Source organism: Pantherophis guttatus, chromosome 2 (genome assembly GCF_059756535.1).
Source record: "Pantherophis guttatus breed Tessera chromosome 2, ASM5975653v1, whole genome shotgun sequence".
NCBI lineage: Eukaryota > Metazoa > Chordata > Lepidosauria > Squamata > Colubridae > Pantherophis > Pantherophis guttatus.
In genome coordinates, this window is record NC_142064.1 from 249620230 (window position 1) to 249648026 (window position 27797).

The 27797-nt window shown below is 43.9% G+C and overlaps 1 protein-coding gene and 1 long non-coding RNA gene across 2 annotated transcripts; one reads left to right on the top strand and one right to left on the bottom strand.

Moving 5' to 3' along the window:
- Positions 1-2523: 2523 nt before the first annotated feature.
- Positions 2524-9720, bottom strand: LOC117673979 (uncharacterized). The gene is made up of 2 exons (XR_004593632.3): positions 9530-9720; positions 2524-3378 (listed from the first exon to the last, which is right to left on the bottom strand). It is a non-coding gene; the product is annotated as an uncharacterized LOC117673979 (long non-coding RNA).
- Positions 8978-27043, top strand: PRRT3 (proline rich transmembrane protein 3). Its single transcript, XM_034431733.3, has 4 exons — positions 8978-9976; positions 12003-13286; positions 15705-15848; positions 23042-27043. The coding sequence occupies exons 2-4, from the start codon at positions 12065-12067 to the stop codon at positions 24973-24975; spliced, it is 3300 nt and encodes a 1099-aa protein (XP_034287624.2). The 5' UTR covers positions 8978-9976; positions 12003-12064; the 3' UTR covers positions 24976-27043.
- Positions 27044-27797: the final 754 nt, after the last annotated feature.

Here is a 27797-nt window from a genome sequence, read left to right on the forward strand (position 1 = left end):
GACCAAAGGTTGGGCACTTTGAGTTTTATGAAATAGGAGCAATCAAGACACCATTTCCCCTCCCTTTGCAAATACATTCCAGGGTAGTAAGTGGGGCAACTGGATGATTCTTTATTCTGGACAGTTACATTTTTTTTTTTTAATTTGATTTATATGCCGCCCTTCTCCGGAGACTCAGGGTGGCTTACAATGCGTTAAGCAATAGCCTTCATACTTTTGTATATTTTTATACAAAGTCAGCTTATTGCCCCCACAAACTGGGTCCTCAATTTACCCACCTTAGAAAGGATGGAAGGCTGAGTCAACCTTGAGCCTGGTGAGAATTGAACTCGCAGTAATTGCAGGCAGCTGGATGTTAAATGCTGCCTTAGGAGGCATTAGCCTCCTACGCCACTCAGGTTCCTTCACATGTCTGAAATGGTATCCTTCTTGAGCAGAGGGTTGCACTAGAAGACCTCCAAGATCCCTTCTAGCTCTATTGTGATTGATTGATCATAGCTCTCATTAACACATTTTTATGAAGCAGCCTAGACAACTTTAAAGTGAAGCTTAAATTGCATGTCATTCTTGCCACTTTTTTTCCTCACAAGAAACGTGCATTGTTTCCATCTCATTTAATAGGCAGTTCATCTTATATCATTCCTGTGCGATAGATTCCAGGGTTTTCTTATAATCCAAAATAAATGTCTTTCATAGCAATCCAACCAGAGAATGGGGTGTAGATACAGATAGAATAGAAATGCAGAACAAGATTCCAAACAGATGGTGGTTGCTGAAAACAATAAGGAGTGATAAAATCCTAAAAAAAAGGAGTGGTCTTCCGGGTGCGCTTCAAGGTGTTGGTCGCCACCTTTAAAGCGCTCCATGGCATAGGACCTAGTTATCTTCGAGACCGCCTGCTGCTACCGATGACCTCCCACTGACCTGTGCGCTCCCACAGAGAGGGCCTCCTCGGGGTGCCATTAGCCAAACAATGTAGGCTGGTGACCCCCAGGGGGAGGGCCTTCTCTGTGGGGGCACCTACCCTCTGGAACCAGCTGCCCCCAGAGATAAGGAGAATCCAAGACCTCGGTGCCTTCCGCCGTGCCCTTAAAACTTTATTTTTCCAGCAAGCCCGGCTGGCTTAACATAACATTTTTTAAAAAACATTTTTAACTGGTTTGTCATTTTAAATTGGGGCCAAATTAATATATATCCTTTTAATTGTTTTTAATGTTTGTATTGTATGTTTTTATTTGGCTGTACACCGCCCTGAGTCCCTTGGGAGAAGGTGCGGTATATAAATTTGAAATAAAATAAAAATAAAATAAAATAAATAAAATGCTAGTAGGTAAAAAAGACAGATGATTTTAGTTGCTCTGACAAATTACTACTGCTTGGCAATCCTATATTCGAATGGAGGATTTCCCCAGGCATCAAGTCTTTGCAGTGAACGCCAGTATCTCTTTGCATCAGCTTGGCCAAACAACACTGGGATTTTATTTTTATTTTTTTTGAAAGAATTTTTATTATTTTTGTAAAACATAAAATACATCTTTTAAGAACGGAGCAGAGATTAGGATTTAAAGATTTAATGTAATGGGTCCTAGGATATGGGTATATAGATAGAATTTAGAGTAATAATTATAATTAAATATTGAGTTGTGTTATTTGGAAATTAAGATTTGTGGTGATATAATAGAAAGGTAAATGTTTAGATTAAGATATTACAATTTGGTTTTTACTTTAAAAGATGTTAAGCGATTGTATCTATTCATGACCGGATCAGTGCTCCGTTCTTAAAAAAAACACTGGGATTTTAGAAAGTGAAAATAAACAGCCATTACATGAACAAAGCAATTTATGCCAAACATGGAAAAATCAAAAAGGCTAGCGTGACATGCACATTTATGTTAAGGCACAGTAATGCTAGAATATCTGGCAAATACCCTCTCAGGCAGGTTTTACAAGCTATCCCCCACCCTGTAACAGAATATCAGAATAAAAGAGTTGGGAGGGACCTTGGAGGTCTTCTAGTCCAACCCTCTATTCAAGCAGGAGACTGTATACCATTTCTGACAAATGGCTCCCCAATCTCTTCTTTTAAAAGCCTCAAATGATGGAGCAACCACAACTTCTGAAGGCAAATTGTTCCATTGATGGTTTTGTCAGGAAATTTCTTCTTAAATTCTAGGTTGCTTCTTTCCATTGCTTCTTGTCTTGCCTTCAGGTGCTTTGGAGAATAGCTTGACTCCCTCTTCTTTGTGGCAGCCCCTGAGATATTGGAACACTGCTATCATGTCTCCCCTAGTCCTTCTTTTCATTAAACTAGACATATCTTATCTGCGGCATTCAAGGAGAACCACTTGAAGAAGTTCTACAGATGGCACCTCCCACCGGAAAGGCTTCCTGAACAGCCCGCCAATATGTTGGAAATGCAACAAGATCTATGGAACATATTATCATCTTTGGTGGACTCCCCGGCTGCAAAAAAGTTTTGGGCTAAAATCAAAAAATGGCTAGGAAAAATAACAGATCAATCGATTGATAGGAAACCAGAGACGTTTTTATTAGGAATATTCACTAGAAAATATACTAAAGAAATAAAATACTTGATTTTACAAATTATATCGAATATCATATGCACAAAATTGGAAAAAATAAAAATACACCAACAGAGGAAGAATTGATAAAAAAAAAAAATCTTAGAATGTGCCGAGATGGACAAACTAACAAAAGAACTTGTTTAGTTTAGTTTATTTGATTATTCTTCCTTAAAGAAAAGGAAGATACGGAATACTATGTAGTATGGAATAAATGGTACGACTGGTTGAAGATTAGAAGTAGTGAACAATAAGAACAGGAGAGAAGTTATAAATGTAAAATGTTGATAGGACAAGGTATAAAATGTACAAAATTAATATCATGATTGTTAGGAATTATAATGTAAATAAGAGAAAAAGGAACAAGAAGGAAAAGAACAGTATAACAGGAAATGGGGGAAAGATGTAAATATTAGAAGATGACCATTACAAAACAGTTGTAAAAAGGGAACTTATATTATGTGTTTTGTGTTTTGTGTTTGTTATATTGTGTTGTGTTATAAATAAAAATTAAAATAAAATAAAAATTAACTAGACATATCCAATTCCAGCAACCATTCTTCAGATGTTTTAGCCTCCAGTCATCTTCACTGCTCTTCTCTGCACTTTTTCTAGTCTCAAAATCTTTTTTATAGTTTTTACATCAGTCGTCTTCTTTCTTTCTTTCCTCCTTTCTTTCTTTCTTTCTTTCTTTCTTTCTTTCTTTCTTTCTTTCTTTCTTTCTTTTCTTTCTTTCTTTCCTAATGAAACAGTGAGAGCACCTTCCAAACATCAAGCGCTAATTCAATCTTCATACCTGCAAAACAAGTTGTCCAGTCATTCCATAAGCAAATTATATCCATATTTTAACATGTTTTCCAGTTAATCTGTCTGCACCTGCAGCTGTACCATTTTTTAAACATTACCAGACCATTTGTTTCCTTGTTTTTTTCCTTCTTCTATACTAACTTTTGTAACATCGTTTCAGTTCCAATCTTCAATATATCCATCAACATTGTCCTGCATTTTCTCTAGCTCTTTTAACAGGTCCTTGCTGTCTTGGACTAGATTCCTGACCTATATTTTTATGCATATAAGTATTAGCATACATATTATTCCCTCATCTTCATTTTTGCAGTAATAATTTTCTTATTTGCATTTGCCCCCTCCACAGCTTACATTTCATCATCCTACCAAGCATCTATTTTGCACCTTCTATTAGAGCAACTCTTCACAAACTCCAGTAACATAATTCTTTTCATTTTGCAAGCATCTTCCAACAACCCCTTTCCTTACATCTGCTTGATTTATCCATGTATTTATTTGTCAACTTGATATGGCCTTCCTGATGGCTTACAATGAAACATTTTACAAATCTTTTAAAGGCTCCCTATTAAATTTGGCTCTGCAACCCAACAAGACAGACACAGACTTCAGAGGATAATTAGAACTGCAGAAAAAACAATTACTACCAACCTGCCTTCCATTGAGGATCTGTATACTGCATGAGTCAAAAAGAGGGCTGTGAAAATATTTACAGACCCTCGCATCCTGGACATAAACTGTTTCAACTCCTACCCTCAAAACGACGCTATAGAGCACTGCACACCAGAACAACTAGACACAAGGACAGTTATTTCCCGAATGCCATCACTCTGCTAAACAAATAATTCCCTCAATGCCGTCAAACTATTTACTAAGTCTGCACTACTATTAATCTTCTCATCGTTCCCACCACCCATCTCCTCCCACTTATGACTGCATGACTGTAACCTTGTTGCTGGTATCCTCACGATTTATATTGATATTGTTTCCTGATTGCTTATTTGTAACCTATGACTATAATTAAATGTTGTACCTTATGATTCTTATATATCTTTTCTTTTAGGTACACTGAGAGCATATGCACAAAAGAAAAATTCCTTGTGTATCCAATCACACTTGGCCAATAAAAATTCTATTCTATTCTATTCTATTCTATTCTATTCTATTCTATTCTATTCTATTCTATTCTATTCTATTCTATTCTATTCTATTCTATTCTACTCTACTCTACTCTACTCTACTCTACTCTACTCTATTCTATTCTATTCCCCAGGCATCCACACAGGCTTACTGGAAGAAAAAAACACATGTTTTGACAGCTTTATGGAAGGCCATAATGGTTGGGGCTAACATCACCTGGGGAAGGATGATTGTTGCCAAGGCAAAAAGGACCATCTTCCCAGTCCTGTTGGATAGAACTCTGGCAGGTGGTACCTTAGCATGCCTGCTTCTCCCGCCACTGATGGGGAAGATAAGATGTGAGGGGGAAAAAGCAGTCCCTCAAATAACTTTGACTGCCCAGAATCACTTTCCATTGATCCTATTGGGAGATGACCCTTACTCCTCCTCCTCCGCTGTTTAATTCTTGCCTAGTTCAGGTATTTATTTATATTTATGACCTTTGCTGTGTCCAAAGGTCACCGGATCCCCTTTGGTGACCTTTTGACAAGCAAAGACAATGAGGAAGTCAGATTCATTTAACAACTCGGTTGCTAACTTATCAACTGCAGTGATGCACTTAACAACGGTGGCTAGAATGGTTGCAAAATTGGGGCAAAACTCACTTAACAAATGTCTCGCTTAACAAGAAGAAATTTTGGGCTCCATTGTGGTCGTAAATAGGTTAGATTAGATTAACAAAGTTGGAAAGGACCTTGTAGGTCATTTAGTCCAACCCCCCACCCAAGCAGGAGACCCTACACCCGTGATGGTGAACCTATGGCACGCATGCCGCAGGTGGCACGCGGAGCCATATCGGTGGGCACGTGAGCTCAGCTCCAGCGCACATGCGCACGCCGGCCAGTTGACTTTCGGGCCTTCTGGGCTCACCGGAAGTCAGGAAGCAGGTTGTTTCCGGCCTCTGGGGGGATGGGGAAGGCCTGTTTTTCTCTCTCCCCAGGCTCCAGAGCCTTTCTAGGAGCCTGGGGAGGGTGAAAACGGCCTTCCCCAACCCCCCAGAGGCCCTCCGGAGGCTGGAAATAGCCCGTCCAGGGGGCTGGGAAAGGCCATTTTCGCCCTCCCCAGGCTCCTAGAAAGGCTCTGGAGCCTGGGGAGAGAGAAAAAAGGGCCTACTGGGCCCACCGTGCCATCCCGTGCCAAAAGCAGGGGAGTCACGTGCGCGCATCCCCCCTGCGCTCCTCCCGCTTTTGGCACGCAATGGCAAAAAGGTTAGCCATCACTGCCCTACACCATTTCTGACAGATGGCAGTCCAGTTTCTCCTTGAAAGCCTCCAGTGATGAAGCTCCCACAACTTCTGAAGGCAACTTCTGTTCCATTGGTTGATCGTTCTCACTGTCAGGAAATTTCTCCTTATTTCTAGGTTGAATCTCTCCTTGGTCAGCTTCCATCCATTATTCCTTGTCTGGCCTTCAGGTGCCTTGGAAAATAGTTTGGCCCCCTCCTCTGTGACAGCCCCTCAAATATTGGAAGACTGCTATCATGTCTCCCCTGGTCCTTCTCTTCACTAGACTAGCCATACCCAGTTCCTGCAAACGTTCATATGTTTTAGCCTCCAGTCCCCTAATCATCTTGGTTGCTGTTCTCTGCACTCTTTCTAGAATCTCAACATCTTTTTTATAGTGTGGTGACCAAAACTAGATGCAGTATTCTACGTGTGGTTTTACTAAGGCTTTCTAGAGTGGTATTAGTACCTCACTTTATCTTGATTGTATCCCTCTGTTAATGCAGTTTAGGATTGCGTTGACTTTTTTGGCTGCCATTGCATACTGCTGGCTCATATTTAGCCGATTGTTCACTAAGACTCCCAGATCCCTCTCACAGTTACTGCTATTAAGCCTGGTTTCACCCAGTCTATATGTGTACTTTTGGTTTTTCTTGCCCAAGTGTAGGACTTTACTTTTCTCTACATTGAATTTCATTTTGTTAGATAGGGCTGTGTTCAAGTCTGTCAAGATCCATTTGGATCTTGAGCCTATCTTCTAGGGTGTTAGCTATTCCTGCCAGTTTAGTGTCATCTGCAAATTTGCTAAATTTCCTCATCTAAGTCGTTTATAAAGATATTGAAGAGTACTGGGCCTAAGATGAACCTTGTGGTACCCCACTGCTTACTTCCTTCAATGTAGATGTAGACCCATTAAGGACTTCTCGTTGAGTACAGTTTGTTAGCCAGTTATGAATCCATCTGGTGGTGATGCTATCTATCCCACTTTTTCCTAGCTTACCAAAAAGTAAGTTGTGGTCTACTTTGTCGAATGCCTTGCTGAAGTCTAAGTATATTATGTCCACAGTATTTCACTGATCTACTAATTTAGTCACTATGTTGAAGAATGAAATAAGACTGGTTTGGCATGATCTGTTTTTAACAAACCCATGCTGACTGCTAGTTATTACTTTACTCGTTTCTAGATGTTGACAGATCTGTTTTTTTATTATCTTTTCCAGTATCTTCCTGGGTGTTGATGTTAGACTGATTGGTCTGTAGTTTCCAGGGTCTGGTTCCCCCCCCCCCAATTTTTTGAAGATGGGAACCACATCAGCTCTTTTTCAGTCCTCTGGTAGTTCTCTGATGCTCCAGGATTTTTGAAAGATGTGGTGCAGTGGTTCTGAGATGACTTCTGCCAGCTCCTTTAGAACTCTTGAGATGTAATCCATCAGGTCCCAGCGATTTGTATTCATCAAGCTCAGACAAGTGTTCTCTTACTATTTTTTTGCTTATTTTAATTTTTATTTCTAGTCTGTCTTTTAGTGTTATGTTTTTGGTAGGTTGGACTATAGTTTCTTTTTGTGTGAAGACCGATGCAAAGAATGAGTTAAGCAGCTTTCTGCTTTCTCTCTGTTGCTTGGTACTTCCTTGCTGTCTTCTCTCTTTAGTGGATTGACTGTTTCCTTGATTTTTTTCTTGTTATTTATATGTTGGAAGAAACTTTTTTTGTTATCTTTGACTTTTGCTGCAAGTCTTTGTTCATTCTGAGCCTTTGCTTCCCTGACTTCATCTTTGCAGATTCTGGCTATCTGCTGATATTCTGCCTTAGTTGTGTGTCCCTCTTTCCATTTTTTGTACTTGTCCTTTTTGTAAAGGACTACCTGTACAATGGACCAGCACATCCAGAAGGTATGGAGTGGTGGGTTAAGCACCTTTATAGGCATCCCTATTTTATTTTATGCACTTCTATTTGTAATGGCCGTGAGGCCCAAATGGGCACTATGGCTGCATCTGGTTGTTGTCACCCATTTAGTAACACCCTGGGACCATGTGTAGCTTAAGTAAGGAATGCTACCTACGGCTATTGCTCCCCTTGTACGCTAAAAAATACGCTAAAAAAATAATATAGTTATCCCTGAATAAAGGTGTGTGTGGGGGGGATGAATCTCTGCCCTCCCTGCTCCCATTTGACCAGTGGGTTTCCTTCGGGTCAGCGATTTTCAGAGTTCAGCCACAAGACAAGGAGGAGAGATTCAACCTAGAAATAAGGAGAAATTTTCTGACAGCGAGAACGATCAACCAGTGGAACAGCTGGCCTTCAGAAGTTGCGGGAGCTTCATCACTGGAAGCTTTCAATTCACCATTTCAGAAATGGTGTAGGTAGGGTCTCCATCTTGAGGGGGGGTTTGGATTAGATGACCTACAAGGTCATCAGGAGCCTGGTGGCGCAGCAGACTAAACTACTGTTAAAAGTAGCATTTAGCTGCCAGCTGCCTGCAATTACTGCCAGTTGAATTCTCACCCGGCTCAAGGTTGACTCAGCCTTCCATCCTTTCAAGGTAGGTAAAATGAGGACCTGGTTTGTGGGGGCAATAAGCTGACTTTGTATAAAATAGAACACCACTGGGGTGGGGGAAGCCCTACTAAGCAGGTATATACAAAAGTATGAAGGCTATTGCTTAACGCATTGTAAGCCGCCCTGAGTCTCCGGAAAAGGGTGGCATATAAATCAAACTAATAAATAAGGTCCCTTCCAAGTCTTAAATCTGTTCAATTCAATTTTAGAACCACAAGGCTTTTTGATGTGCGCAAAGTAGCTTTCCGTTCCCCGGGGGAAAAGGAAAAGGAGGAGGAGGGGAAGAAGAAGAAGAAGGAGGAGGAGGAGGAGGAGGAGGAGGAGAAGGAGAAGAAGGAGAAGAAGGAGAAGGAGGAGAAGAAGAAGAGGAGGAGGAGGAGGAGGAGAAGAAGAAGAAGAAGAAGAAGAAGAAGAAGAAGAAGAAGAAGAAGAAGAAGAAGAAGAAGAAGAAGAAGAAGAAGAAGAAGAAGAAGAAGAAGAAGAAGATGATGATAAGGCGGGTAACTCTCGCTTGAAAACTTAACCCGCCGTTTTCCTTTCCCGCGATCGCAGCTGCAGGTGCGGCGTGGATTAGCCACCGCACGGAGCCACGTGGACACTGCGGCGTCCCGCTCCTCCCCCCACCCCCCTTCGCCAGATCCCGGGGGGGGGGAGAGAGCGAGAGAGGGAGAGGGAGAGCTGGCGCGCCAACCGGGTGGCTGATCTTCCGCCAGTCCCATAAGCCGATCTCTGCCGGCCGCCTCCCATCCCCAGCTTTGCGCTTTGCACGCGATCGTGCAGACGAAGCGGGGGAGCCCGATCGGGGGGGTCCTTCCGAAGCGCCTCTGAGCGGGGGGCCGTCCTTGGCGCCTTTTGGGCCCCGAGTGCGAATCCGGCGCGGAAAGGGCGGCAGCGGGGCTCTTCTTTCTTCTTCTTGCTCTGTCCCAAAGCAAACCCTCCCACCCCATCCCCACCCCCGGGGAGGGCGTCGGCGGACGGATCATCCGAGGCGGGTGCTAGCGGGACGGGACGGTAGCCGGGGCTGGACCTGCTGCCCCCCCCCCACTCCCACTCCCCCCTCTCAGCTGTTGCGTGCTTGGCTGCCCTCGGCGCCGCTGCCCCGGTTGCCTCCCCGCAGCTCCTCGATCGGGAGGCCCGCCGCGGAAGGGTTGGCGGCTCAAGGACGCGCCGTTGCGCAGGGTTACCTTCCCGGGGCAGGCGCGGCGCCAGGAGGTGCCCCGTTCGAGGTGGCCGCAGTGCTTTTCCACCGCCTGGAGCCATTCCGAGCCGAGGGCGGGTGCCAACCTCCCCCGCCCCCACTCCCCGCGGCCACCGGGCTCTCGGACAGACGCGACGTGCCCTGCTTGATGAATGAATGAATGAATGAGCCTTGCCCGGCCGGGACGCTTAGCCCGCCCTGTCCGTTGCCGGCCTTGGAGGCGGAGACGCCCCGGCTCTGGCTAAGATTGGCTGCGCCCAGGCAGGAGGTCCCGGGCTTGTCCGCTTCTTCGCTTCCCTCCCGCTCACTCCCCCGGCGGTCCCGGAGCCGGGCAGAAGCTTTAAACCTGCTGTGTTTTTCGCTTCCTCCCCGCGAAGATCAGCCTCGGGCTGGCCCAGATCGGAGACGGAGATCTGCTGCGCCAAGATCCCAGGTGGGTTTCAAAAGCACAGGGGAAGATCCCTTCTTGGCAGGGAGGAAAGGGGTGCCCTTGAATTTGCTACCCGGCCTTGACCTTTGCAGGGTTAGGATTGTGTGAAGCTTGGGGGAGGGTGAAAGGGCTGTTTTGCAAAATAATAATAATAATGATGATGATGATGATGATGATGGTCAGTGGTATTTGTGATGCATTTTTGAATGTTCAGTTGACTGAGTTCATATTTAATTAAAGTAAATCATCATCATCATCATCCCACTTTACTAGGATCTGCTCGCATAATCTGCCAATACATCATGCAGTCCTGAACGCTTGGGAAGTGTTTGACTAGTGATTTGAGATATGAAATCCAGCATGGTTATCTTGTTTGCTGTGTATACTGTCAAGTTTGTGTATATTAATATTATTATTATTATTATTATTAATAATAATAATAATAATAATAATAATAATAAAGACTCGAGCTGCTGAGCTATTAACCAGCCTCAAAGGCTGTGAATCTCACTAAAGATTAACTAATAATAATAATAATAATAATAATAATAATAATATAAAAAAGGGTGGCTGGTTTGCCCTTTGCAAACATGACTCGATGAAGATAAGGTATGACTCACCAGCAGGTGGGTGAATTGACTTCCAAAAAACGATGAATTTTATCAAGGGCAACATTCTCAACAAGTCACTGAGATTAGCCATTTTTATCCCCATTTGACAGATTTTAATTGTAAATCACCTGGAATCCATGGAAGATAGATTGCTTATAAATTGTATCAATAAGTGTGAATTTCCACGGGTGGCCGGTTGGGTTCAAGTTCAAAGAGAGACTGTAATCCTGATTTGGATCCTGCTGGCCTTCTTGCGTAAGGATGGGTTGTGCCAACTTAAAGCCATCCAGGAACAGTGGCTGCCTCTGAGAGAGAAAACAACTTTTCCCAAGCTGTGCAGATGGGCTTGGCAAGAATCCTAAATCATGCAGCTCTTCAGTTGCAAGGGGTTAAGTGTTGCAGGATTCCAGGCACCAATCAGGGATGCAGGGCTCGGCTAGCTTGGTCTGAGCATCCCCATCCTCAAGCCGGGTTGGGATGGGATACTGACATTCAAGGTGAACTTGTGAGTGGGCCGAGGTCCTGCAAGATTTAGGGGCCCAGATAATGCAGGGGGTGATTGTTGGGAAATGAGATGTTTGGTTGCCTTGTAGGATGGTCTGACGTCTCTGGAATACATCTTAGGTTTACAGTCTTCCTTGCAGATTCAGTTCTTTGCATTTTAGTAGTTAAATTGTTAAATAGCCTTAGCAGGGAAGGAAAAAACCTCAGAGGCTCTCATCAGCTGGAGTGGAAAGTACTGGCTAACATGGATCAGGCAGTTCCTTATGTAACTGTGTTGTTTCACTGCTGCAGGCAAAGGGCAGTGAAAAGAAGGCATTTTTTTTGAGATGCCGGCACAGAGCAGAGAGAGAGAGAGAGACTCAAGGCTGTGAACCTTGAGAGTCATTTTCTTTCTGCTCAGGGTGATGCCACCAAGAATTTCCACATTGTTGCTTAGGGGCTCAGGGTCTTGCTCCAGCTGCTCTGTCAAAAGCCTCAGGGTAGGAGTTGCTGAGATCGGCCACTTCCATGCGGGGGGCCCCCCATCAATGCTTGGCATAAAGAAAGGGGGAAGAATGAAATGCTCTCAGCTATGTGAGGGAGGAACGGTGTATGCACATGACTCCCTTTTCATGTTTACATCCATGTGTCTCATGGATGAATGCACATGGTGCAGCTGTAAACTATTGTACACTCATTCTTGCTTGCACCTTCCTTCCTTCCTTCCTTCCTTCCTTCCTTCCTTCCTTCCTTCCTTCCTCCCTCCCTCCCTCCCTCCCTCCCGGCTCCCCCCTTTTCTGTACCCTTCCCAGCAAACTGGCTGCTGTAATCTTTGTCATTGGACTATTTCCCTTGCCTAATGTTATTCCATTTCCTGGCTTCAGATGGGCCTCTTACTTCTTCATTCTCACAATCACAAATGTTCCTATCCACAGGATGAAGCATGAGCAGCCGTGACCACGCTGGATATTGAGTGACCTGCTGTCTGTCGTTAAGGATGGCTGCCCTGGGGTTATTCCTTGTCTGGAGCCTGCTCTTACCTGCCTTACTCCTGGCTTTGTACCTCCCGACTCCAGAGAACTCTACCTGGCACTTGCCTCTGAATTCTGTCCCACAGTCACCTCTGTTGGAAGTCCCCTCTAAAAAGCCTACTCAAAGGGCCCTGCCAGTCATTCCCCACTCAGATTCCTCTGGCCATGAGTTCTCTAGTGGTGACGGGGAATTGAAGAATGAGAACAGCCAAGGTGCCAGTCCAGTTGGCCACCCTAGAGTTACAAAATCCAAGAGGAGGTTCAAGCTCCTTGCAAAGGGGGTACCAGCTGGTTCTTCTGGTGGAAGTTTAGCTCCCCACTTGACTGAGGAGAGTCTTGTTCTGCCAACAGTAGGCTTGCTCAGTGTTCAGGGAGAGGTTGAGGATACCGGTGGTATAATTCGGGAACGAAGTCCGAAACAGAGGAGGAAAAAGCTCCCTCTTCCTTCTTCTGGCATATCAAAGAGAAACATGTCCACCTCTGTGGCAGCCCCTCTTCCCACTTCACCCAGACTAGTGGCCTCAGAACTACCTGTCTCCCAGGAGGGATCCTTGCCCAACCTCCACCAAGCAGGATTCAAACATGGCCTCCCAGCAACTACCTTAAGCCCCAGGCCCACTGTGTCCACCATTCCTTTGGCAACATTCCCTGTTAACAGATCTCTTGTCAAATGGGAGGTGGTGGAGGATGCCGAACCTAAGGTTGGTGCTTCAAGAGGATGGTTGGAAAACAGCGTGTCAGAGCAGGAACTGCTGGGCCGGAATCTAACCACAGTAAAATATTTGGCTTCATACAAGAGTAGACAGGTCTCCAGTGGCCTCCTTGGCCAGGAAGAGCTTTCTACGTCTCCGCTAAGGCCTGTGGTTCAGGCAGCTGGAGATGCTCAGAATCTCCCTGGGCAAGATAGAGATGTACCACCGGTGACTTCCCCTTCTCAGGAAGGAATAGTTACCCCACTGATTGGGAAGGGGCATAGGCAAAGCCCAGCAAGCTTCCATCCGCCTGTTTCGGATGACCACTTCCCTGTCCCTTTCACCCCTTCACTGTTAGGGGTGACCCCCCAAGAACCAAATCCTCATCTAAGAAGCACTCATTGGAACCTGATCATTGATACCACCCAGCAGCCAGGACTTTGGGACACGGCTGGAATGGAAACCACCATCTTTCAAGGCAGCTCTGCTTCCCCAGGTAGGTTTAGATTTGCCTTTGGTTTATGTACTTAAAGGAATCTTCTGCCATTGAAAATTCTCACCCAGTCCCACATACCTGTGTCCTGGGAAGAGGAGGAGGATGAAGCAGGAGAGGGCAGGAGGTGGCAACAACTCTTAAGGGAAGACACACACCAAGTGCCATGGGGAGCAGGGAGCTGGCCCGATGACAGGGAAGCAAGAAAAGGTTGGGAGTTGAGGAGAAAACCTGGTTAAAGGACTCTTGAAGGGCACACATTAAATTAAAGGGGGAGAATTGTGATACAGGTGGTCCTCAGCTTACAACCATTATTTTAGCAATTGTTCAAACTTACACTGGCAGTAAAAAAAGTGACTTAAGAACTGATCCTCACACAACCATCACAAGCATCCCCATGGTCATGTGATAAAAATTCAGGCGCTTGTTGGCAACTAGCATGTAATTTACCACGGTTGCAGCATCCTGGGGTCACATGATCGCCATTTGTAACTAACTCCCAACTAACTTCTGACAAGTGAAGTCAACGGGGGAAGCTGGATTTACTTAACTGCTCTGTGATTCAAGTAACAATTGCAGCGATTCGCTTAACAACCCTGGCAAAAAAAAAAGAAAGAAAGAAAAAGATCATAATATTCACTTAACAACTGCCTTGTTTAGCAATGGAAATTCTGGTCCCAGTTGTGGTTTGTAAATCGAGGACTGCCTGTGATAGAAATGCATCTTTCACTTCCAAGAATAGCATCCCAGTAACCAGATTATAACAATCAAAATTGGCAGGGAAAGGATTAACTAATTTAGAAGACGCTGTCAGGAGCCTGGATGCATTCTTTTCTGACTACCAAATGGTATTAAAAAGCAGAAGCTGAGCTGAGCTCACCAAAGCTTTTGCCTTTTAATTAAATTTGTTTCTGTCAGAAAAGGTGCTATCGGAGTCATCCTAACCTACAAGGTAAATGCCTTTCTAATAAACTTCTTTACTGGTTACAAATTGCTAGAGATAAGAAGGGTCTATTATTTTTATAAAATAAACATTCTGGACTTTGTTAGCCCAGAGTACTGAATACTATCCCACTTCACTATCGGTTTGAATCCTCCTCCTCCTCCTCCTCCTCCTCCTCCTCCTCCTCCTCCTCCTCCTCCTCCTGCTGTAAGCATCTCTTTACTTCTTGGTGGTGTCTGGCCATTTCCTGAAACATGATCATCCTTATTGTGATCATAAGTAACAACCTCCAATAACAACACAGCCAGATGGGGTGCCTAAAAACAAAATGCCAGCCTGATTTCCACACCAACCCACCCGTTTTTCATAAGAGGAACAGTTAACCAAGGAACCCCCTTCGTAGGCTAGAAAAAAAGGCTGGAAAAATAAGTTCAGCAGTAGCCAGAGATGAAATTCGGAAAAGAAAATGGAGCTCAGAGAAGTGAAGAGGGCCCAGCTGGTTGGTTAACATCCAAACAAGACCAATTTTTGTTGTTGAAGATCACATCTATTTCAAGTGTCATTCTTTGTTACTTGGTTTAGTACGAGAAGAAGAAAAACACCACTACCACAAACTGGTGTGATGGTTGTGAATGTTGAATGCATCTGGAAGGGAGGGGTGTGTACAGGGAAGCTGCATTCAACTTGACCCTGCATACAATATGTGTACAGCTGGCAGGCTGGCCTATGATTAAGTGACTCCTTTCATTAGGATGCCAGCATATTTGGTGGCGATGAAAGAAACATGGGATGGGCTGGCAGATGGGAATAATAGGAAGAGCTGGTAGAAATATTTCAGGGTGGGGTGTGGGTTTTTTTTTTTTTTTTTTTTTTTGGAGCTGGTGATGGATTTATAGGAGCGGGAGGTGATCTGTAAACCTGTATGAGGTAATTTAATGGTGGTTTGTAACCTGATCATGGGTTGTATTTGTTACTACAAAGCAATTAGTTGATCTTGAAAAACCTAAGTAGGATAAGCTGGTTTGTATTAGGCTGGGAAGTTTTTTTAAAAAAACCAACTCCTGCCTTTGATGTGATGTTTCAAAGAGCTGCTAGAAGAATCTCCTTCTTCCTCTGTTCGGACTGACCTTCCTTGAGAACAGAACTTCTGAGAGGAACTAGGGCAGAAGGAGGCGGTCAAAGTGGAGAGATCTCCTTTGGTGCAGAAGCAGATGGAGACGCTAAAGGACAGCCTTATCATTAGATGTCCCAAGTCTCAGATTTGAGGTGTAATGCCAAGGAAGCCAACTATTTAATTATTTAGGAGTGATGGGAAAGATACCAGCAAGCTTTTCTATCGTGGGGGGCAAACTAACTTGGGGGAGATTTTTGCACTTTGGAAAATCTTGCTGTTCCACCTCAGCCAAGACAACATTGTAGGCCAATCTTTGAGACCATCAATTTTTGGTTCCACTGAAGGCCTTTTCCTTTTTTTCCAGGGACTGGAGAAATGCCTGATATTGCAGAGCCCCAACGAGTCAGGGGAGCTGTGAACCCCAAAGTCTCTCTCACATATTTTGACTCTTCTACCCCTGGACAGAGCCCCTCCAAATTGCAGGATGATGCAGGAATCAAGCATTCAGGTGAGTAAGAACACCGTGAGATTTTTCTAACGTGGAGAGAACCTTGCTAGATCAGACCAAAGTCTGCCTAGGTCAGCATCTTGTTCCCACCAAGTGCATACACAGTATGTGTAAGAGAGTCTGTGTATGCGTGTGTGTGTCTAGAATCCCCTTGTTCAGTCCCATGGAATTAGAGATCAGCTGAAACATGCAGTTGCATGGAATTCCTGTTAACAGCCACAGTTCATTTTAAGATGTGGGAGTGCCATGGTTGAATACCAGAGTAGGCCTTGAGAACTCGGTTCAGGCCTACAGGCTTCTGCATTCAGTTGTGATTTTCACTGGGAGTCTTGGTTATTCACTATTTCTTAATCCAATGTATTTAAAAAGCCTGTTGAACGAGTGAAAAGAAAGAACCTTATATCAATCAATCAGAACAGAGCTGGATTGGGCCTTGGAGGTCTTGCTCAAGCAGGAGATCATATACCATTTCAGACAAGTGACTGTCCAGTCTCTTCTTAAAAACCTCCAGTGATGAAGCACCCACCACTTCTGAAGGCAGGCTGTTCCACTGGTTAATTGTCCTCACTGTTTCTCTTTAATTCCAGACTGCTTCTCTCCTTGATTAGTTTCTAACCATTGTTTTTTGTTTTGCCCTCTGGTGCTTTGTAAAATAAGTTGACCCCCCCTCCTCTTTGTGGCAACCTCTCAGATACTGGAATACTACTATCGTGTCCCCCCAGGCCTTCTTTTCTCTAGACTAGCCAAACCCAAATCCTGCAACCGTTCTTCATACGTTTTTGTCTCCAGGCCTTTACTCATCTTAGTTGCTCTTTGCACTTTCTCCAAAGTCTCAACATCTTTTTTGTAATGTGGTGATCAAAACCGGATGTAGTATTCTAGGTTTGGCCTTATTAATGCTTTATAACTAGAATTACTAAAATTACTATATAATAAAAATAAAATAGTAAGAGTTGATCTTTTTAAATCAATATTAAATACAAATTCCAGATTGGGCACTAGATTTATTCTCAATTATTTCTTCCTTCTTCTCTGTGCTCTTCAGAAATTGCATCTACAGTCTTCTGCCATTGTTCAATTTCGGATTAAAAATGAAGAGCAATGTCATGGCTCTCAGTATGCTAAAAAGTGCCGTTTTTCCTGTCAGTGCCCTATAAATAATCCATTTTAATAATAGAGTGGAAATGCTATTGAAGGAGCTGAATCGCATTATTGGTGGAGCAGAGTTCCAGAGCAATTGTTAAGCTTGCTGTGGTGGGAAAAAGCTGAATTGGCTGATATTTTGATGTTGACGGTGATGAATGCTGCCTGAGTTATTCTGCCTCTGCAAAAACAGGAGGAGAGATTTTTGATTTGGAGAGATACTGTGTTGTGCATCAGAATGGCTACAGGCCTCAGATGAACGCTTCCATTTCCCCTCAGTGAGATGCTCCGATTTCTGAGTAGATGGTTGAATTCATATCCCGCTGCTGATGGAATTCAGTAAACCAGGATTTGATTTGTAGTAACTTTGTATTCAGACCATCTGGTATATTGTTGCTGGCAGGGCTCGATTCCAGATAGGGGCATCTAAGCAACTCACATTTCTGGGCTGTTTCTGGTTTCCCCATGAAGCTAAAACTGAGGAGGAATCAGGAATCAATTTATTGTTTAATAAATAAATGTGTTCTGTTGCCACCATACTGCTGGCGGGGGAAGGAGTATGGGTTTTTATGTTGTGGGGTTTTATGCAGGGGTGAAATCCAACAGGTTCTGACAGGTTCTGAAGAACCGGTAGCGGAAATTTTGAGTAGTTCAGAGAAGCGGCAAATACCACCTCTGGCTGGTCCCAGAGTTGGGTGGGAATGGAGATTTTGCAATATCCTTCCCCCAGGAGTGGGGAAGGAATGGGGATTTTGCAGTATTCTTCCCCTGTAGTGGGGTGGGAATGGAGATTTTGCAGTATCCTTTCTTTGCCATGCCCACCAAGCCACGCCCACAGAACCGGTAGTAAAAAAATATGGATTTCACCACTGGTTTTATGTTGTGGATTTTAATGTTGTAAGTCACTTGGAGGCCCCTCTGTGATTTATATAGGCAGCCATACTAAACTCGTTTAATAAATAATGTAAATAAATAAGTATATTTACTATAAAGAGCTATGAGAGAGAGAGAGAGAGAGAGAGAGAGGAAAATACTAATCTAGGTAACCTACATCCACATCCACAGCTTCTCTCCATAATCCATTGTATATTCAAACTCTGCCTCCTAGACACTACAAAGCTGATTCAGCAACTCCTCTGGCATCTCATGAGATACTGTTTTTGTGCATTGCATGGGAGGATCCTTGCAATGGACCAGTTCCTCCATTGCTGATTCAGGTCCAATTATTCACAACTAAGTCATGAATCCAATTATTCACAACCAAGCTGTTACACAACTGGGAGCGTGATTATCATCTTATTTTCTTGGAAGGTGTTTGTTATTCTTTTCCTCTTTAACAATAATAATACCTTTTCTCCTGGCTTCAGTTGGAGCCTCAGTACTGAACAGATGAGATAGAACAACTATATTTCAAAAGAGGGCAGTAACTGTAGAGCAGAATTAATAATGAAAGGGGTAATGTAGATTTAGAACAAGCTTTTTAAATATGTCTTTAGGTTTCACTTTTTAAAATAGAAATCACAAAAAAATTGAGAAAACACCTAAAATGCACTTAAAACAATCCATACAATTAAACGAAACTCTGTGACAATGGGAAATAAAATCCACAGGAAAGAAAAGAAAATTTAAAAATCTAAACTGGCTAAAGAAAAGGGGAAAAAAGTGATTATATATTCAACATGTCAATAGTCACTGGTTTATTCATTAATACTGTAGCGTGCTATAATATAAATATATATATTTTAAATATTATAAAATATCACAAAAATCTCTGCTACAGCAGCATATACTCCATTTTTGATTGGTAGAAAATATTGTCTTTTCCATAACAGATAAGTCACACATTTCCAAAAACCATTCTTTACAATCTGGAATAATATGAATTTTCCAGTGTAATTTTTTTTAGCTAACCCTGTAGCCTCATGCTTGATACAGCCATAATTTCTGATAAACAGATTCCAAAGCTTTGGTATATTATTCAGCAGCACATTAACATATTTTAACATTTAAGGATTTCCTCACAGATCTATTTATATGCATTAAAACACTATTCCAAAAAGTTGCCAGTTGATGACTCAACCATATTCTATGTGTCAGTTGAATCTTCCAGTGTCTGCATCTTCAACAAAATCTAGAACAGTCTTAAATTTCCTAGTGCCTTTCAAATGTGCTTTGGTTTCAATTGCCAGCCAGCCTGAGAACTGAAGTAAGATATGCCTGGGAGACACAAGCTTGCAAGTCTGATCATATTAATGTTTGTATTCTACCTATATTACACCATGAAATTCAAAAGTGTTCGTTCATTCATTCATTCATTCATTCATTCATTCATTCATTCATTCAGGCTTCTGTGTTGCTCAACATATCAAAAGCTTTGAGCAGCTTACATTCAGCAATACAAAAGATTAAATCAATAACCTCAATATGTGGTTATAAACATCCACTAACTATCATACACAACTAGCCCTCATTGACCTTACTTCCTTTCCTGAGATTCCATCTGTTCAAGCATTCTGGTAGACCCATAGAGAAGGGGTGGACTGTAACACAAAGGGGCAATCTGTAACACAGAGGGGAGGGGATTACTGAGAAGGGTTGACATAGGGTCCCCATCGTTGGAATCCTCTTAGTAAAGGAAATTTTAACAGCCTTTCTCTCCTAATCTGAGTGGGCAGATTCAAAACGGAGAGGATAATCTTGAAGATACCTTATATTCCCTCATGTTCATGGAAAGCCCAAGATACTTATTGCCTCTTAATTTAGGGCCAGAGCCAGTTTGGTTCAGTGGTTAAGGCATCAGACTAGAAACCAGGAGACCATGAGTTCCAATCCCGTCTTGGGCCAGGTGGGTGATCTTGGTTAATTACTTTCTCTAGCAATGGTAAACCACTTGTGGAAAATCTTGCCAAGAAAACTGCTGGGACTTGTCCAGGCAGTCCTCCAAGAATTGGACACGACTGAACAGGAGAAAAAGAAAATTAGGCTCAAACAGATTGAATAAGCCTCTTCCCGCCCCCAAAATAAGGTGTAATTGTTAAGGCTGGTAGGAAATCTGAGCTCCAGAGAAGAGTGGAAAACAAGTACAGATTGCTAGAAGCTGAGGGGATAAGCTGGCTTTGGCATTTAGATTTGAAAAAACCCATGTTTTAAAACTAGATTCAGAAATTCCTATAAACCTTATACCCTTGCAATGTATTTACTTAATGTACTTCATTTCAAGGTATTAATGAGTAAACCAGCGACTATCAATATGTTGAATAGCAATAGCACTTAGACTTATATACTCTCTAAGTGGTTTACAGAGTCAACCTATTGCTCCCAACAATCTGGGTCCTCATTTTACCCACCTCGGAAGGATGGAAGGCTGAGTCAACCTTGAATTGGTGAGATTTGAACTGCTACGTTGCAGGCAGCCAGCAGGCAGCAGAAGAAGCCTGCAGTACTGCACTCTAACCACTGCGCCACCGCGGCGCAATGTACAAAGTCATTTTTTTTCTTTTTCTTTTCTTTAGAAAGTTTGGATTTTAAAAATCTCTTTTCTTTCCTGTGGGCTTTTTTCTCCATTTTCACAGGGTTTCATTTAATGGTATGGATTGTTTTTAGTGCATTTAGGTGTTTTCTCAATTTTCTTGTGATTTCTATTTTGAAAAGTAAAACCTAAATACATATTTAAAAAGCTTGTTCTGAATCTACACTACTACTTTCATTATTAATTAATTAATTATTAATAGATACAATATATGACAGATCTATAGATGTGTGTGTATCAATGAAACAGAAACCAAAACAATGACTAGCTGAATCAACTCAAATAGAAATCAAATTAAAACAATTAAATTAAAATACATAGATTATAATTATTTAATTATTTAATTATTTAATTTTTATACCGCCCTTCTTCTGAGGGACTCAGGGCGGTGAACAGTTAACATAACATACATATAAAATGTGAATATAAGATGATTAAGCCAATTTGGCTCATCGGTTAAGAATTTTCAGCATAAAGATTTAGAACAATGAAGAGATTTATGCCAGCCCAGCTTGGTGAAAGAGAAAGGTCTTAAGTGCGCGATGGAAAGTACGAAGATCTGGGATCATTCGTATCCCTGGGGGTAACCTGTTCCAAAGGGTAGGTGCCCCCACAGAAAAGGCTCTTACTCTGGGAACCATAATTGCATGATTTACTGTAGTACAAAATAACCAATCACGTTTTAGGCCCTACTATGATGTGCAAATCCATCCTCTCTGGTTATATGGTCCAGTGAACTTTATGAGCTGAGGAATTTGGACTAATTAACTCAATTGTAATTTAATTAATGAGCCTGGATAAATGTCTCCTATGAACCCAGCCAATCTGCCTATAAACCATGCCTGCTTAAAAAATTGCCAAAGATAATGCTGAGGGGATATGTTCAAGGGGATGGCAGCCCTTTGAGAAAGTCCATCCAAGAAGCATCAACCATGAATAGTAACACTACCTTTATTGTTAAGTTATACTCCAGGTTTTTAATTAATGGGGGTAATTGGGTCTGGCAATTCTGTCACCAAGAGGCACAGTTGTAAAGCAAGGTGTCAAATGACCACACCAACTTGGCAGTTCCAGTTGAGATTATTAAGTAGATCCCAGATGGTCATTTAGCATGATATTCCACAATCACCATACGTGACATCCTACCAGCTTCCCTATTGGTTTTGCTTGTCAAAAACTGCACACTAAGGTTGCAAAAGTCGATCACATGACCTGTGTCTGTCGTAATTGTGAGCCAGCTGCCAGGTGCCTGAATCCCAATCATGTGACCATGGGAACATTGCAACGGCTGCAAATACAAGGACCGGTTCTAAATCTCCTCGTTCAGCACCATTGTAGCTTTTTAATGGCCACTGAACAAATGGTATTAACCAAGGATTACCTGTAACGGAATCATCTGCAATCTGGAATTATCTCTCTACTCCCTTACTTTTACTCTCGCGAAAACCGGAGAAGAACTCTTGTGAGGCACTTTCTCCACCCCATCTGTCCTCAAACTCAGGTTTAGTTTATCCGACCATTATCTAGGCCAGGGATCTTCAAATTTGGTAATTTTAAGATTGGTGGACTTCAACTCCCAGAATTCCCCAGCCAGTAAGTTTGGAGACCTCTGATCTAGGCTGCGACTCTTCCTCCTTCCTCCTCAAGTCATTCCCACATATCATTACAGGGGACACTCCTGCAAAGGCCCAATTTTTAATATTTGTAAATAGACCTCTGATAGTACTTGAAGGCAGCTCAATGAGCAGAACAGGCACATTTTCAATTTAGCTCCAAATCTGTGCTTTAAAAAAATCTATGAAATTTACTAAATTCTACATCACACCAAATTCTTCAACTATGTATTTTTATGTATATATATTTTTTTGAAAGAAAAAATAAGTGGGAGCAAGAATCATACAGACCTCTGAAACTGCTCCAGTAGTTGGGAAATATATTCAGTTTCCCAGCTTGCCCTGCCCTTCTGGCTCGGAGAGGTCTGGCAACTCTTAAAAAGAGCCGAGGTGGCGCAGTGGTTAGAGTGCAGTACTGCAGCTACTTCAGCTGACTGCTAGTTCAGCAGATCAGCGGATCAAATCTCACCGGCTCAAGGTTGACTCAGCCTTCCATCCTTCCGAGGTGGGTAAAATGAGGACCCAGATTGTTGGGGGCAATATGCTATTTAGTATACTGTCTTTGGTATAAGCCGCCCAGAGTCCTCGAAGGGTGGGTGGCATAGAAATATGAATAATAAATAAATAAATAAATAAATAAATAAATAAATAAATAAATAAATAAATAAATAAATTGTTGCTGCCTATTTAAAGAAGAAGATTAAACTTTGGGATAAAATAAAAGTTACATTTATTTCATGATTATCATAGTACTGTATTCTAGACTTGTATTGGACCTCAACATGCTACTCTCTGTTTTGTTACTGTGGGCACAGGTCAGAATGACAAGGAATCAGGAAATTGTGCTGTACTGCAAGCCTGGTGCTTCCTATGTCTTGATCATCCTTTCGCCTCTTTCTTATTTTCAGATCCAGCTTGGAAGCACCCTTTTGGGCAAAGTAGCACTGTGGTCTCCACTACATCTGCTCGTCTTCCAGCTACCCCTCGCCGTGGGTTAATCCAAGTCACCACGCAAAGAGTTGTCCAGCATCCTCAGTTGCCTAAGCCGGAGCCAAGCCTGCCTGCCATGCTCCCTGCTTCCAATCCACCTTGCCCCCGTCTTGGAAGCACCTGCCACCAGCTCTTGCCCAACAAGACCCTTCTGCGCTGGGGGGAACTTGAGCAGACACTGAGTTTTGCCTGGGCACTGCACGTCTACGGCGCTGGAGTGCTTTTTCTGCTGCTAAGCCTGTTTAGTTTGGCATGCCTGGGGGTATCCCTTTCTTTGCACAGGTCACAGCTCCCCTATGTCTTGGCTGCCAGTGGTCTGCTCCTGGTGTTTGGAGTACTGCGAGCCACGTTCTTCCTGGCTGACCCCTATGGCTCCCTGGGCCGGCTGCCTACCCGTGCTCTGCGACTGCTATACACTGCACCTTTCCCTCTGCTGCTGAGCACTTTCACGGTACTTTTGCTCCGCTTGGTTCATCAGGCCCGGCTGCAGATCTTGCCCCCCAGATGGCAGAGCTTGCCATTTTGGGTTGCACTGAGCTCCCTACACAGCATCGTTCTCTTGGGGGCTGACTTGTTGTCCCCTCCAATGCACTCAGCTGTGTCTGTGGGACTCCACACCCTTTCCTGTACTGCCGGTCTCTGCCTCCTGCCAGCCACCGTGTTTGTGTACTGGCTGCTGCGGCACAGCCACGGGATGGAGGGCACCCTGGAGCCAGGCATATGGCGGGAAGCCTGGGTGTTGTTGGCAAGCAGTGGGTTGGTATTGCCATGCTGTGTCCTGCAGTTCTATGGGGTACTGTGGCTCTCAGGGGCATTGGGACAGCCGGACGTTTTCACCTGGGGCTGGTGGTTTGTACAGTTCTGGTTCCGGATTGGCGAACTGGCACTCTCCTTTATTTTGGTCTCACTAGCTTGGCAGGCACTTTGCCAGCACCACGACACCACCGAGCATTCTTGCTGGGCCAAGCTCCTGAGCTACTTCTGCGCCTACCGCAAGGCTGAGGTGCCGGAGTACCCCAACAATTGCTACGACTGGCCTGGCGGAGTCCTGGAGAAGATACCCAGTCACAACCTCAATAATAACTTGATTCGGAACTCCCCTACCGGTGGGCTACTCTGGGCTCTCAAGGACAGCAACGACCTGCGAGCAAGACCCGGCCAAGGTGCTAGCCCCTCTCCGAGGCGTGCGGGCTACAGCCCCAAGTGCCCCAATGTGGCTGTGGCAGCAGCGATGGGCCGCTCTTACACCAGCATCTGTTTCGAGCGGGAGTCAGTCCTCTCGTTGGCTGACCTGGAGTTCCGCCCACCCTCGCCCATCAACCTGAGCCGCAGCATCGACGAAGCGCTCTTCCGCGAACACTTGGTGCGCGATTCCATCTTCCTGCGCTCTAGCCTGCGTTTCCCAGCACGCCAGGACTCCTGTGCCTCACTGCGTGGTGACTGCTCCACATTGTCACATGCAGCCCAGCCCCTGCTGGCCCAGCCCCGTCGGAGCAGCGATCCCGATTGCCTGTATAGCTTAGCGCGGACCAGCTCAATGGGAGATCTCGTCGGCCGAGGCCTGGCCAGCGAGCCCGCCACGGACACATCCCTGGGCAGCTTCTCGCGCACCTCCTTCTCCCGGGCATCCCTGAAAATCAGCTGGAACCCCTGGCGCCATGGGGTGTCCTCTCCTGAAAGCTTGCCCTCAGAGGAGCTGCCCAGCCAACAGCTCCAGGTGCAGTCAGAGGATCTCCCGCTGGCGCCATCTACCAGCGCACCAAACTCCGAACGTGAGGCCCGGAAGAGCTTTCTGGCGCTCAGCAAGCAGGTGGATTCCCGCAGCCTCTCAAGTGACACTATTGAATTGTAAGATGGGACGGGAGCTAAAAGCCCGTCCACTATCAGGAATGGGTAGCCTGCTGGGGTGTGGGGCTCAGAGCAATTCCACTTCCTTTTTAAAAGCCGCGGGGCTTTTTGCAGCCCCAACCATTTGTGAAATGGGCCTACAGAGGGTGCCAAGCCTCCCTTGTAGTGCCCACCACATAATAATGAGTAAAAGCACACCCTACGCTTGCCGGCCTCCCAGTTGTAAGAGCTGTACTGTAGCAACAGGCAGATCCCTGGAAACTTTGCAGCATGAATACTGAAGGAAGACCTAGTTGTTTCTGGCATTGAGGCCCGAGAAAGATGCCCTTGGAGAGAAGGCAGAGTGGGGCAAGGAAGCATTCAGCAAGGGGATGGGAGAATGGGGGGGCCTAGGGGAGCTTTGCATGCTGAACATCCCCCTTAAGACACTATTGCATAAACCAGCAATCCTCAATCTCACCAACTTTTAAGCTACAGGTAGCCCTTGACTTAAAGCAGTTCATTTAGTAGCCAAAATTACAGTGGCACTGAAAAAAACGAGTTATGACCATTTTTCACACCACCGTTACAGCATTTCCAGTCATGGGATAAAAATTTGGGTGATTGGCAACTGGTTCGTATTTATGACGGTTGCAGTATCCCGGGCTCACGGGATCTCCCTTTTGCGACCTTCTGAAAAGCAAAGTCAATGGGGGAAGCCAGATTCACTTAACAACCACGTTCCTAACTTCGCAACTGCAGTGATTCATTTAACCACCGTGGGAGGTCAAGAAAGGTCGTAAAATGGGGCAAAACTCACTGAACAAATGTCTTGCTTAATAAACAGCAATTTTGGGCTCGATTGTGGTCGTAAGTCAAGAACTACCTGTGTTGGTATGCTAGCTGGAGAATTCTGGGAGTTGAAGTCCATGCGTAGAAGATGGTGATAACCCAGTAGCAAGGGTGGGAGGGAATTTGACCCAAGTCCTCCTGGTGCCAATGAAGAGGTGATAATCCTGAGCTCATTCGGCAACGGTCAGATAAGATGTCTTGAGGTAGAACTCTATAACATGCAATTTGTCTTGTGAATCATAGAACATGCTGAGGTTTCTGGTTCAGTATCTGTAGTTCAAAGGGTGGTGATGAATTCCGCTGCTTCACCTTTTTGTTTGGAAAGCTCCTTTGTTAGTCTCATGATTGGGACAATAAATGTGAACTGCAGATAATCTCTCCTTGGCTCCCAAAACAGGTGCGGCCTTTCCCCATTCGGATGCACGTCTAGATGCATTTTAAAATGCTGGAGGGTCGAACTTTTGATCTTCATCTAAAAAAAAAGAAGTTTTCAGAGCCTCTTCTGGCAGACTATACTGCCTGCGCATCTTTTAATCGGTCCACATTCTAACAGATAGTCCTCGATTTACAACCATGTATTTAGTGGCTGTTTGAAGCTACAGCGGCACTGAAAAAAGTGACCCATGACCATTTTTCCCCACACTTAATGACCGTTGCAGCATCCCCATGGCCACGTGATCAAAATTCAGATGCTTGACAACTGGCGTGTATTTATGATGGTTGCAGTGTCCCGTGTCATGGGATCACCTTTTGCAACCTTCTGACAAGGAGAAGCCAGGTTCACTTAATATCCGTCTACTAACTTAACAACTGCAGTGATTCACTTACCGCTTAACAACTGTGGCAAGAAAGGTCGTAAAATGGGGCAAAACTCACTTAACAACTATTCTGTTTAGCAATGGAAATTTTGGGGGTCAATTGTGGTCGTAAGCCGAGGACTTACCTGTATTCCACTGTTTCATTTATTTTTTAATCCAAATCCAAAACTTGCCTGAAATTCAAACCTTGATCTGGATCCTGGGGGGATGGAGGAGAACAAGAGTTGTACCCTGGAGTGGAAGCTGTAGAGATAATGTTTCTCCTAATAGCACAACTTGTATTTGCCCAGTATTATCTTATCAGTTGCTGCAGTGGCAGAAGAGAAGATGGTTCAAGCTATCCAGATCTGAAATTGAACAGAGGCTGCTGAATGTTATGTGGTCTACTTGTGCCAAAACAAAATAAAAACTTTTGCTGGAGGATCATATGTCTTGAAGTCTGCTTTTTATGTCCATTTTAAATGCGGGATGCTTACGTCATCTCCTTCATGGTAGTGCAGAGGGAAGGTAAATAGGTGAAAAATTAAGGCAGTTAAATCATAGTAATTAACTGAAAGATGGGTTGAGTCATCTGGTCCAATGCAGCTTCTCTTTTACTTTCAACCCTGGAACTAACTGGCCACTGTGTTGTTCTCTAGATTTGCTGACGTAGCTCGGTTGGAACATTGACCGAAGTGCCTTCTGTGACTTGCCATATTTCAGCGGGTATTCCATCATGTTATGTTTTGTATCCACGTGGCTTTTCTAATAGAATCTAAGGAGTATTTATATATATATATATATATATTATATTGAAGAGTCATGATTGCGCAGTGGTTAGAATGCAGTACTGCAGGCTACTTCTGCTGCCTGCTGGCTGCCTGCAGTTTGGCAGTTCGATTCCCACCGGCTCAAGGTTGACTCAGCCTTCCATCCTTCCAAGGTCGGTAAAATGAGGACCCCAGATTGTTGGGGGCAATATGCTGACTGTAAACCACCTAGAAAGGCTGTAAAGCACTGGGAAGTGGTATATAAGTCTAAGTGCTATTGCTATTGCTATATTTGATCATCATTTTAGCCATTGTTTAGCTACTGCAGGATGAAGGCCTCTTCCGCATGTTTCCAACCAATACGGTCCTGAGCTTTCTTTGGCCAATTGGGCCCACAATACTTGCTGATGTCGTCGATCCATCTTGTT